A 13,791-nucleotide genomic window follows, 5' to 3' on the forward strand; every position below is an offset into this window, starting at 1 on the left:
TTAAATTATCAATTTATTGTTGTGTTTTATTTGCAATGTAAAGCGCCTCTGAGCACATTGTGGATCTAGGCGCTATATAAATTCATTCATTCATTCATTCATTCATACCTTGTGAATTATTTCCATTATTTTTTTTCTGATTAAGCAATGGATCTGAAGGTTCCTCGAAGTCGACTCAATTCTGAGTATTTATATTCGAGGGCGGAGAGAGTTGTTGTATGTGGCAGCCATTGTTGGTGCATTTTTAGGACAAAAACAGCGCTGTTAACGGCCAGGTACTCATTTTACACCTGAGTACGGTAAGAGAAAGTGAGTAAAGAGCCTTTTCCAAGGACTCAACTATGCGCTGAGCGCGAGGCTCGAACAGTGGGTCACCTTTTAAAAGTATGAAAACAAAACAATCCAACTATGCGGCTGAGGAATTTTGATAATCTGTGCTTGAAGGTGTCCAAATCTGTTGTGTTCACACATGATTTGGGAAGAGCATTCCAGTCTTTAATAGTGCGGGGTAGAAATGAATATTTGAATATCTTTGAGTTTTTAGATTGGTGTTTTAGTGTTTTTGAGTGGGTTTTTCTTTGAATGCTTGAATTTCGTTGTATGTCTCATTATTCTGGTGAGATTGCCGTCATTTTGTTATGTTATTTTGAACATGAGAGTTAGTCAATGTTAGTCGGATCTGTTCATGTTTTGAATCTGTGTGATCTTGTAGTATGACACTTGCCTTCAGACAGGAAGTAGTACTGGGCAGGTCTGTGCGGCTATGTGGTCTAGTGGTATGACACTCGCTTTTCGGATTGGAAGGTCCTGAGTTCGAGCCTCGCGCTCAGCGCATAGTTGAGTCCTTGGAAAAGGCTCTTTACTCACTTTCTCTTACCGTACTCAGGTGTAAAATGAGTACCTGGCCGTTAACAGCGCTGTCTTTGTCCTAAAAATTATAATATCGCCTAACAGGCGTTATGTTCCGTTCTACATGTTAAATGTTGCTGTTGACCAGGGACCCCTTGTAAAGCGCTTTGAGCATATTTAGTGGATATTGCGCTATATAATGCTCAATAAAAAATTTTTAAAATGCAAGGCGAGATTGCTGAATGGATAAAGCATTGGTACTAAAACGCCAAATTTTCGAATTTGAATCTGAATGTCAAAATTTGTGTTTCCTAGCCATGAATGAGAATTGTAGCACCCAGTTCTTACTTTTCAGCGCTGAACAACAGTTGAATCATTTGGTTTTTTTATAATTTTAAAAACATTTGTAAATAGACTTTTAAAGAAAGAAAAATAATTCAATTAAGATGAGAAAAAAGAAATTATTATTCATTTTTAATAATAATACTATGCTTTCTTTAATTTTTTTTATTTTGTTCTCAGTCGATAGATTCATGATCCCCCTCATCTTCTCCTTCCCCCATTTTCTGTACGCTGACCCGGAAGTACAAAATAGTGTCCTTGGCCTTTCACCTGTGGAGGATGAGCATAGAGTCACCGTCGATGTCGAGCCAGTGAGTTGTCATTTTCAGATTTTAGTCAAGAGACGTAAAAAAAAAACAATAAACACTATTTTTATATAAAGAATCACGTTTTGTAGTTTCATAGCATTTTATTTTTACTATGCCATGTTTTAACCCTGTTGGGGTCTATATATATATGTATATATTTGTGGTTCTGAAAGCTTTGTTGGTAGCACACTCACTTCACATGCAAAGAAAATGCAATCGATTCTGGGCAAGGTTGAGATTATTTTCTGACCCACCGTTCCACCCAGCAGTGATGGGGTTGGTGGGTTCATAGATATGGCATAAAGTACTTTGCAATAGACTTTTGCCCTACCCAAAGTAGTTGTAGAGTTTTTCCGAGCCATTGAGTCTGTGGAGTCAGAGTTTATCCCTGTTTCTGTAGGAAGAAACGGACAATAGCAATTGCTTGCTATCTATTGGATAGTCTATCACAAAGTACTTTCTGCCAAATCTAACAGACTCAGCTACTCATTCCCTGCTGGGTGGACAGGGGGTCAGAAAAATCTCGTCTGGACCCGGGGTCGATTTTGGTCCCTTTGCCTGTCACACGAGTGCTCTACCAACTGAGCTATCTGGGTAGCAAGCAATTGCTATTGTCTCTTCAGTGCCATAGAAACTGGATTAAATTCCTGCTGCATGGGCACTATGGCCCGTAAGGACTACTTTATTGTTCTACTTACAAATAATCTTTACTTGGAAGGACAGTAGCAACAATTTTTATTAAAGCCTGTTTTCACAATGTTTTGTAATTCATCTTCCCTTCTTCCCCAGTGGACAGGCATGGTCATGCAGGTTGCCAAGCGGGTACAAATTAATTTTTATGTTGAAAAAATTCCTGAAATGGGGTAAGAGTGCTTCAAAATTGTTTTCAAAAATTTAATTTGATTTATTGAAATAAAGCTATTAACTCACTCAATCCTAGAGATTTTTGCCGCTTTCCAAAATTGGAAAAAAAAATGTATTAAAAATGAAAATGTGCATAGATTATATTCAACTACCATTAACATGTAAAAATGAAGAACATTAGCTTTGATACTACGCCTATAATTTGTCTCAGAAAAATGTAATAAATAGGCATGGGGTAAAAGTAACCCCGTGTATACTACGGATATAGTCGGTGTTAGGGTTGAGTGAGTTAAGACATATTTTGTAAGATTTAAGGAAGAATTTTTTATTTTTTTTCAAAACGTTTGATACAAAATAATATGCGGACATTTGTAAAGTGGAACAAGCAGTAAGCAAAGAGTAAATACTCAGTTTTTATCAAATCAAGAAAATAAACAAGACAAAAATGAATGATTTTTAAGAAACTACATCTATTTATTGACAATACAATGTTCATTTTGATATTACGTATCTCTTTTTTTTTATTTTTGATAATTCAGAAACTTAGAATAATTTTTTTTCACGAAACATTTTGTGATGTTTTTTTTTCCCCAGACAAACAGCCAACTTAAGAAAGCTGTTCTTCCCCATTTTGTGGCTAAACGAGGTAAATATTTGAATTTCTTGCCTTTTTAAAAAACTTTTTATCAGAGTTAACTATAGGGAATGAGATTAGCGGAAGAGTAGCGTCCCTTGATTGGATGTCGCCTTATTGAGAGAACGTCAATTTGGTTTTGAAGTGTCTCAAGCCGCTTTCACTGGAAGCGAGGACGAGAGATGCATGCGCACAACCAACATGACCTTCTTTCTCTAATAACTTTTCCGCCGGTGATGTCACAGACTATGGGTGACGTCCAATCAAGGGACGCTACTCTTCCGCTAATTTCATTCCCTATAACTATTTGTGCAGCTCTGTGGTCATGTGGTATGACACTCACTTTCGGATGGGAAGGTTCAGGGTTTGAGTCCCTGCTCTCAGCAGCGCATAGTTGAGTCCTTGGAAAAGGCTTCTTCTCACATTCTCTCACAGTATCAAAGTGTGAAATGAGTACCTGCCGTTAACAACGTTGTCTCTGTCAGAAAAATATTGTAGTATCGTCTGACAATATTCATGTCTCGTCCTACATGTTAAGTGTTGCTTTTGGCTAGGAACCCCTTGTAAAATGCTTAGAGCTCATTTTGTGGATATTTCACTATGTTATAAATGTTCAAGTGCTCAAGCCATCACTGTCTCCCATCTGCCAATGACCATGCTTAATTGTGCTTGACTTTTGTGACAAGATAAGACATTGTATCTCTAATTTACTAATGCCATGAAGATGATGTTGGTAACAATGGTGATGATGATGATGATGATGATGGTGATGATTATGGTGATATCTAAAGTATTTGCTAGCTTATCTCCTGACTATAAACATAATGTAGAAACTAAGGTAATCAGAAGGTCTGAGGTTCGATCCCCAGTCGAAGTAGACTGATTTTTTGGGATTTTTTTTTTTTCTTGTATTTTTCTTTCTTGCTTTGTCTGGCTGGCTCCTTTTATACACACGACTTGCTCAGATCTTTAAATATTATAATGTACCTTATTATTTTTTTGTTTTGAAGAGTTCGGTTGTGGACGACAAGCACGCGTCAATGGTACAAGACCAACTGTTCCTGCCCATGAAGATCATGCTGGCCGTCAAGATTGTCCTCATTGTCATAGGATGTCTTTTGGTCCTGACCACGTTAGCTCTTTTCTGTCGGAGGAGGAGTCACCTTGAAACAGTGAGTCGTGTGTGAGCTACAACAAAAAAAAGGGTTAGAAAAGTAATGACCAATAAATAATTATTATATAACAGCTTTGAAAAAGAACAAAATACCAAACACACAACGTTTCGGACCCAAAACCCTTCTTCAGGTGATAACGATAACAATAGCAACATGAATACATCATTTAAAATCCAGACAAACGACAGAGAAATATTCCTGTGAATAACATGAAATGAAGTGAGTAGGAAAGTGCCAGAAGACAACAGAGAAAACTTCGCCGCGGCGATGGGGACTCGAACCCGCAACCATACTGGTAAGACAACGCCACCTGGCCGGGGAGATCGTGACTCTACTGTATAAGCTATCCACGACTCCAAATAAAAGGTCACTTCAAATTCTAGTCAATCTAGCTTGTTTGCTTGACTAACAGAGTAAAAAGAATTCAAATTATTGGCCCAGCTTAGCTTTGTGAATAAACCTATCACCGAAACGTTTAAGTTTTGTTCTTGAGACCTGTAACTACCTAAATGTCCCAATTCAAGATGTTCATGATTTATTCCAGTTTTTTTGTCACATGCATATTGCTGTTGCTTGTCACGAATGTTATCCATGGCCTCAAAACGGAATTATGAGGGGATGTTTGAGGAACTAAAGATTGAATTTATAGCCAAAAATATCAGTCTCGGGTTTAGTTTATACGTTTTATTGTGAAAAATAAACATAATTTTTTTAGAGTGCTAAAGACCAAGATTTAATTTTTCGATCGGTTTAAGTTTCATTCGACTTTTTATCATCTGATTCATCCAGACATAATACCGTTTTGAGACAATGGGTCACAAATTTCATCTTTTCCGTGTTGTCTATTACATTACATATCCCATCCACCCCCTATGACCTCCACCACCCCCCACCCCCACCACCCCACACCCTTCCCCACTACCTGCTTGTCTTCAAACCTTGCTGCCTTGAACTAAGAATGTCTGTTCGAAAAACATCTTTTATTTCCAGTTTAACCCTTTGTCAAATGTACTCATGGCACTTACACTATCTGACAGACAATTATAAGAAAGGCCAAAATCAAATGTTTTAAATTTCAAAATCTGATATAAATAGCAATATATTTTAGATCAAAATTGTTAAGTTATTTTTACTTAATAACATGATATAAAGTGTTATTGCGAGTGTTATTATAAGTCCTATATATTTATAGCTTATTTCTTTTCCATTCTAGGTGGATTTTAAGGGTAAATTTGCACGTTATGTATACATTTTGGAACTTTTTTATATATTATTGAAGTAAATACTCATAAGTCAAAGAGAAACTCAAAAAACGAAAGTGTTGATTTATTTACAGCTATTAATAGTGATAAGATTATCTCAAAGATTATGCGACGAGTTTTTATTTTTGCAGGTGTTAGGCAAATGCACTTTAAAAAAAAAATTTTTTTTTTAATGTCTTTTCCTGCATTTTTCACAAATTAAATATGTATGTTCTTGCAGACGTTTCGCTTATTTTCCACAGCTATTATCCGCATACATCTGCATGCTGCTTTTATGATCTAGCCGCTTGCTTGCTTTTTCTGATTGGCTTTAAATTTTCACGCTTTTTTCCCCCCCATACAAGCTTTTATCTTTGCTGCAGTCATTCTTTGCTTAAACGTTATCCTTTTGTTGTAGGTACTAACTAAAACAACGTTTATCAATATTTTACAAGGTCTTTTAGGGAAAAGAAAATTAAGTACTGCAAAATTATTATTATTTCGTTTTATTTCTACCGTTTTACTTACTTAGATTAAGTCCTTTATTTCAAAGATTTTTTATAAATGCTTTAATTTTTTTAAAAAATGCATTGAATAAGTATGTTATTATAAAATGAAGTGCAGGTCATTATATTTTGTAAAAGTGCTGCATTGTGGTCTAGTGGTATGACACTCGCTTTCGAACCGGAGGGTCCTGGGTTCAAGCCTCGCTTGGCGCATAGTTGAGTCCTTGGAGAAGGCTCTTTACGCGCATTCTCGCACCATACTCAGGTGTAAAATGAGTATCTGGCCATTAACAACGTTGTCTCTGTCTGAAAAAAAAATTGTAAGATCGCCTAACAGGTTTCATGTCCCGTCCTAAATGTTAAATGTTGCTGTTGGCCAGGGATCCCATGTAAAGCATCTTGAGCACGTTAAGTGGATATTGCGCTATATTAAAGCTCAATTTAATTTAATTTAAGTCACTTTGACATAATACAAATTTGAGATGACAAATCACAATTAGTTGAATTAGTTGAAAGCCACAATAAAAGTTTTCGTTAAAATCTCAAAGTTATTCTGCATTTGGATCGTATACTCACTAAGTGTGTTTTGTGTTAAAAACAACACTCTGGATGAGCACGGTTTGATTTTAGAAGTCCAGGTGACAACACAATGGCAGAAAAATTGGGCGAGAAACTCATTGGAACTATAGAAAACATGTAAAAAGCATTAGTAATAAATTTAAACACATCAATATTGGACAGAACTGTTAGAATACAGTATAGAAGACCATTTCTATCAATGTTATACCTCTACAACTTTACAAGCTTTTATGCTCATGCCTGTGTGTGTGTGTGTGTGTGTGTGTGTGTGTGTGTGTGTGTGTGTGTGTGTGTAGGGGTGTGAATATAGGGGTGTGTGGAGGTGAGTGTGTGAGTAAGAGAGAGTTTGCTTGGATTTTGAAACTGTAATGAAACATCATCTTCATTTAGAAAATTTATATCATTTATTATTTTGATGTTTATATAATATTATTTTATTAATGTATTTTTGTCTATCTATTTATCTATATTGTATTTTAATTTCCAACATTGTAAACCAAATGACAAATTGCCATTTTTTGGGGACAATAAAGATCATATAATTAATATAATAATAATGATAATAATAATAACAATAATAATAATAATAATAATAATAATAATAATAATAATAATAATATATAATAATAATAATAATAATAATAATAATAATACTTTACTGCATTCCAAAAAGGAAATTTTTTGTACAGACGTGTTATAATTTACACAATAAGATAAAAATATAATGGAAATAGGATGTAGATCTATATATAAAAAAGGAGCAGCTCCACAACCAGAGCCGCGCTTTATAATATGAATAATTTCAACATGCTATATTATGCTATGTCGTTTGTTTTTACAGTTGGCCATCAAACAGAGCGAAGCCCAAAACGTCAGCAGCAGTCACTCCGCACCGGTGGCGTATGATGAAGCACCCGACCCATCCACGCATAGACGCATTCAACAACAACAACAACAACAACAACAACAACGACAACAGGAACAAGAAAAGACGAATGGCAACGCTGTAAAGGAATACGTTGATGATATAGATGATGATGATGATGATGATGAGTTGTTATCAAATCATGCAGTTACGGGTGCCGATGACCAAACTAAGTTGTTAGACGCTGCCTCCTAGGATTAGGGTATATGTGTCAGTGCATGCATGACATAATCAGTCGGAAGGTGAAAAATGTTGGATTTTGCATTTTTTTTATTTTTAAATTTCATTTTCTGAAAGAATATGCTCCCCAGAGCATTTTAATCTTTATTTGGAGTAAATCGGGTGATTTTTAATGACGTTATGGTCAGATGTTTGGGAAAAGGTATCCAACAACTTTTCTCAAATTTCATACTTTTTCAACTTGACTAGCTATAAAAAATATGTCGAAGTGAAATTAAGCTTTGATATTTCCCGAACATGTACAAAAAGGGTTGATTTAATCATTTATGACAAGAACTCATTTTGGATAAAAATTGACCTTCTAACTAAACTTGGCAGTATCTCATAACAAACATTTTCACCATCCGACTGATCATGTCATTCACTGTAACATATAGAATTTCATTTTTGATCTGTTGTGTCAGGGAATTAAAATGTTTGTTTCTCCTTCTGAGAACTGTTCAGAGCTGTTAAGCCAATGGAGCTGGAGTTTATCCCAGTTACAATGCCGTGAAATGGACAATAGCAATTACTTACTACCCTTTGGATAGGATGCTAGTCTATCACAAAGTACTCTCTGCAAAGTACTCTCTGCCTAGTCTAACAGACAGACTCAGATACGCATTCAGTTCTGTGTGGACAGGGGGGGGGGGGTCAGAAAAAAATCTCGACTACACCCGGGATCGATCTCGGTCCCTTTGCGTGTGAAGTGAGTGCTCTACCAACTGAGCTATCGGACCTCCCAAATTTGACATTTAAAAGCTTAGGAAATGTTTTTTTTAATATTGATCATTTTGACTTTAAATTCAACTTTAAAAAATCTAGTTCATTGTGATTTAATAGTAAATTACTTCGGTGGGTTAAAAATCAACAAAAAAAAAACATGAGCTTTTATATGGTGCAATATCCATTAAACGTGCTCAAAGCGCTTTATAAGGGATCCCTGACCAACAGCAACACGTAACATGTAGGGTGAGACATGGCGACTGTTAGTTGATATTACAATTTTTATTTTTTTTGGGACAGAGACAATGCTGTTAAAGGCCAGGTACTCATTTTACACCTGAGTACGATTAGAGAATGTGAGTAAAGAGCCTTTTCCAAGGACTCAACTGTACGCCGCTCGGGACTCAAACCCAGAACCTTCCGCTTGACCACACATTTAATAGACATTAAATATAAAATGCAAATGATATTATTATTACTGCTGGTCCATCGCTGTATCAATTGTCCCTTTTGCAGTGTCTGCCATCCCCTTATTTCTGTGTTCCTTTTCCTGGTTGCCTTCCGTCTTTGCCTTGGAATGAGAATTATTTATTTATAATGGTCTAACCTTGATCAGAGTCCTAGGCTGAGAGGAAATATAGTAGATGTATAATATTTGTTTAGGGAATCAAATCACCTCTCCGTTATGTATGATTATAATTTGGATTTTGTTTTAAATATAATATTTTGAATGCATTATAAAGAACTGAACAAGTGTGTATGAAAGGTGCCAGACAAAGCAAGAAAGAAAAATACAATTTAAAAAAAAACCATCCCAAAAAATCGGTCGACCTCGAATATCAAACAGACTCTCTATATCCCCTGTCGAGGTAGACTGAATTTTTGGGATGTTTTTTTTTCTTGTATTTTTTTCTTTCTTGCTTTGTCTGGCACTTTTCGTACACACTTGTCCAGCTCTTTATCTTACACTGGTGCCACCTGCTCCTTAATATCTTAATATGAGTATATTCCTCTTAACCAGACCCTGTGCTTGTGTCCAGAAGGGACATTTAGATGATTTTAAACTATGTACACTGGTAATTTTCTATTGCCGATTTGATCCAGTCCTCTTTGGGGGTTTTTTCCATGCGCTGAAATGACTCTTAACCTAATAGCTTCTGTCTATACTATTTGCTTTTTTTTTCTTTTTTTATTTCATGACAAACTCACATTAAGAGATGCAAGCGCTATAAAAGTTGGAAATGTAAAGGAAAGAGAAAGAAACAAATCAAATTTTAAAATTTAAAGTACAAAGAATAAAAAAGAATCCTCTCCACCCCCCCCCCCCCCCCCCCCCCTCTCTCTCTCTTCGAATAAATTAAAAGAAAATTAAAACAACAAAAAAATCAACATGTTGTCATCACTCATCACCATTACTAGATGCCATATACATTTAAAAAATGCATTTTTAATATTATCCCCGTTTCAATGGCCATGACATTTCATATATTATTGATAACAATGTGATATTGAATGTAAGCTTCAATTTAATAAACGAAAAGCAGATAATGTGGACAATTCGGGTTTTCCCTTTATCGACAAAACAGGATGAATGAGATAATATTTTGTTGATAAAGGGGAAACAAGAAACGACCACATTATCTGTTTTCGTTTATTAAATTGAAGCTTACATTCAATTTCACATTGTGATTTATTTCTTCAAGCTTGCTTCGAGCAGCAACATTTATATAATATTATTGATATTACTGGTAATCACATTATTCATCTTCCATCGTCTTAATAAGTGATAATGATATGAAATTACTCCTTCCGCTGAGAGAGTATAAATCTTATATTTTTATACGTATGATTATGATAATATATTGCCTATATTGCCTTATGAAGCTGGCAGAAAACAAACTTTGGATACATTGATAATTATATTATATGGAAACTTCTTGAAAATATGTTTTGCTCATTTTTATTTTATTTTTAAAAATTTTCAGCTTGTTTTTGAATGGATTTATTTTTGCATTTTCTCTGTTCTGTCTGGCTCTGTTTTTTTTTTTGTTTTTTTTTTTTTGTTTTTTATGTACAAGTTTCCAAACATCTTTTGTTAGTAATTCCATTCGATATTCAAGTTTGAAGTGCCTTATAGGCTACAGGCCTTGAAATAAGTACTGCTGGTTTGGTTTTTTTTTGTTTTTTTTTTGTTTTTTGGTTTTTTTTACTCGCTGCTCCAATGAGTTCCCCCCTTTATAGATAGTTCGAAGATGACGTCACTCAGGTCTTTGTTATTGTTTTTTTTGCCATCCGCGTTTATGAGTAATGCTCACTGAACTGTATTAATCTGACTATAAATGTTCAAGGTTACACACAGTTTTGTGTGTTGGTCTGTTATACTTCCGGATGGCAATGTTATGAGCTTCTTAGCCAAGCGCATACTATCTATATGGAATTTATCACTGTAATGTTTATAAATGTTGATTAACAGATTGTGATGTAAAGATGAAAAGTAAGTTGAACAGCATGTTTATTCTCTTGATCCCTGCGGGTGGTTGGATGGGAGCATCACCCCTGAATCATATACCTATGATGTTCGCATGGGTGTACGATCCGATAGTGATGTCGTTTCTTCTTCTCTTTACTAGCCTATCCTGCTTCTTTGGTTTGTGATTGTATTTTTTGAGAGGGGATATTTTTTTTTCTGTAAATCTTCTGCCTGTTTGTTCTTGGTTATTTATAATTTAGCTTATGATATCTTTAGGTTATGATTTTGATTTATATTTGTACTATTTTTGTTAGATTGCTTGTTTTTTTGTTTCAGCGGTCTCTCATATAACCTCAATTGTGTTGGAAGAGACCTAAAGCAACAAACAAACAAATCTCTTGATCCCGTAAAAATAAAATGTGTCCTTCAATTTAATGTATACGAAAAAGATAAAATGGACGTTTCAAGTTTCCCCTTTATCAACAAAACAGGATGAATGAAACACTAAGGACGAATTAAATAATTAAATAATGTCGTAGTTCAGTTGTTCAGCGCACATTCAATTTCACAGTGTTATTTATTTCTTCGAGCTTTGAGCAGCTACATTTACATTGATTCAGTATACAACAATAATTGTTGAAACAGATTATTGACGAATATGAATGTAAGGACTTAACCAACATTTCAGAATGTAGGCCATGATTATATCAGTTATTTCCCTTAGACCATAAAACCTCTATGTTGAAGTTATCGCCCCTTAGGTGCTTGTGTACTTAGATCAAAATCTTTTGTGAAAGTATTTTCACCTTTTTAATAATAATAATAATGATAATATATATTTTATTCATCCAGAAAAATGGAAATTCGTTTACAGACGTGGCATGCATGAAAATATATAAACACAAAGTTGAGAATCTATGGCGACAATGTATATATATATATAATATATGCAAATACATATTACAAATGCTGAAATGACTTAAAAGAAAGGCAAACGCTGTAAATTTTCTAGAATTCACATCAAAGAAACAATGTAAGGCCTAGATCACACAGTTTTACTTTGTAAACCCCAATGTAGGTTTTTTTGTTCATTTGTTGTTGTTGTTGTATTATTTTTGCTTATTATAGAAATGTGTTCATTATTCCATAGATGAAACTCAGGGAAATTGTAAAAAATGTAAACCTGGTCATATGCAAAAGGCACCTGTCACCCGATTATTGACGGACGCGTTTGGAGTCGTCACAAATAACCTAAATGTGTCGCAAGCACTGTAAAACCCTTAAAAATAATCAAACAAACAACCTTATTAAATTTTATAATTTAAATTTAAAAGTGCAGTTTCCTGCTTCTTGTACATGCTGACATAATACCGTTTTGAGGCATTGCAGTCACATTTAATCATCACATTTCTAAATGAATTTATTTACAAATTGTTATATTATTGGTGTTGTCTATTCTCTTTCATCTTACTCTTGGAAGAGTTTGGAGACGTGCATTTAAAATTATTTATTAAAAAATATGTACCAAAATGTTGTATGCAAAAATCCATTCAGTATTTATTGACAATTCCAAAATCATCCATGACCTTGTAGTCCTTCAGGGCCTTTAGGATTTCATCCTGGCTTCTATAGCATGAAATTACTTGCTATCCTATGGATAGGACGCTAGTCTATCGCAAAGTACTTTCTGCCAGATTTAACAGACCCAGCTAGCTACCCATTCGCTGCTGGGTAGACAGGAGGGGGGGGGGGGGGGGGGGAGGGTCGGAGAAAAAAAAAATCTCGACTGCACCCGGGATCGATCTTGGTCCCTTTGTGTGTGGAGCATCTGAACAATCTGAACGTAATACTGTTGCGAGGTGATGGGTTATAATTTATATGTGCTGCATGTTTTGTCCAGTTCATGTTCTACTTGTATGTATGATTCTGCCTTAATATCTTTCAAACAAATGCCTATGTGGCTGGGGTTGCTGACCTCCCATAGTGGGCAGGGAGGTCAGTTACTGTGTCTTCTACCCCCCTTTACCCTGGGTGGGGTTGCTAAACTCCCATAGTGGGCAGGGTGGCACTTACAGTGTCTTCTACCACCCTATATCTGCTGGGTGGGTTTCCTGACCTCCCATAGTGTCTTCCATGTCCCTATATATGTTTTCCAACATGCTGTCTGTCTTTGTTTTGGAATGAGATTACTTGGCTTTGTCCTGCCCCTGGCTGTGAGGGAAACAATCAAATGTATAGTTATAGTTTTGGGAAATAATATTTTTTTTCCCTTCGAAACCATACCTCTGTTATGCACTGTATTGTGTTTTGTTTGCATATTATATATGATGAGATACTAAGGCGATCTCAAACTAAGTACTTTGAAAGCGTGCTCTTGGAATCGACATTTGAACCAATTACCCTTTGTCTTACCTTTTCTTGGTTGCTTTAACTGTAATTCTAGAACTTTTTAAATCCCATTTTCTTCCTTTTTACTGGCGCTGATATGACCTAAATATGTTGCAAGCGCCGTAAAACCCTTAAAAACTAACAATGCCTGTTCTATTATCATAGGCATTAACCCTTTTCTTACCAACTATAGGAAAATCGTCACAAACGTCACGATACAACCAACATTTTTCTTATTCAAATTTCTCTTGTACATCATAAAATTTAAAGAAAATGAACAGTGTGTTGTAGAGCATGTTTTACTAATGAAATTATGTATGGCAAGAACTTTACCGCTATTGTGTTTGAGTGATAAGGAATCTAGTCGGGTTTGAAGTTTTGGGGAAAATCCTGAAAATGGCTGGTGAGGAGAGAGTTACCATCTGAAAATCTCTGCGTAAAACAGTGCCAGGCTAAGCAGAAGGAAAAATACAAGAAGAAAAGAAATAATCCCCAAAATAAGCCTGGACCAAAACTGTCTAGTACTACGAATAATTCGTAGAAATACGAAATACGAATTTTTGGC

The 13,791-nt window shown here is 35.3% G+C and overlaps 1 protein-coding gene across 5 annotated transcripts in view; it reads left to right on the plus strand.

Moving 5' to 3' along the window:
- Nucleotides 1-9,648, plus strand: part of LOC144977441 (platelet glycoprotein 4-like) — a 30,909-nt gene extending 21,261 nt beyond the window's left edge. For all 5 annotated transcript variants that reach the window (XM_078922656.1, XM_078922657.1, XM_078922659.1 and 2 more), the window contains exons 10-14: nt 1,372-1,502; nt 2,289-2,362; nt 2,958-3,009; nt 4,008-4,169; nt 7,340-9,648. In XM_078922656.1, coding sequence (XP_078778782.1) covers nt 1,372-1,502; nt 2,289-2,362; nt 2,958-3,009; nt 4,008-4,169; nt 7,340-7,618 — 698 coding nt within the window. In that variant the 3' untranslated portion in view covers nt 7,619-9,648. The remainder of the gene's footprint in view (nt 1-1,371; nt 1,503-2,288; nt 2,363-2,957; nt 3,010-4,007; nt 4,170-7,339) is intronic.
- Nucleotides 9,649-13,791: the final 4,143 nt, after the last annotated feature.

The sequence above is a fragment of the Berghia stephanieae genome, chromosome 7 (genome assembly GCF_034508935.2).
Source record: "Berghia stephanieae isolate SIO BIC M18660-M18661 chromosome 7, UCSD_Bste_1.3, whole genome shotgun sequence".
Lineage (NCBI taxonomy): Eukaryota > Metazoa > Mollusca > Gastropoda > Nudibranchia > Aeolidiidae > Berghia > Berghia stephanieae.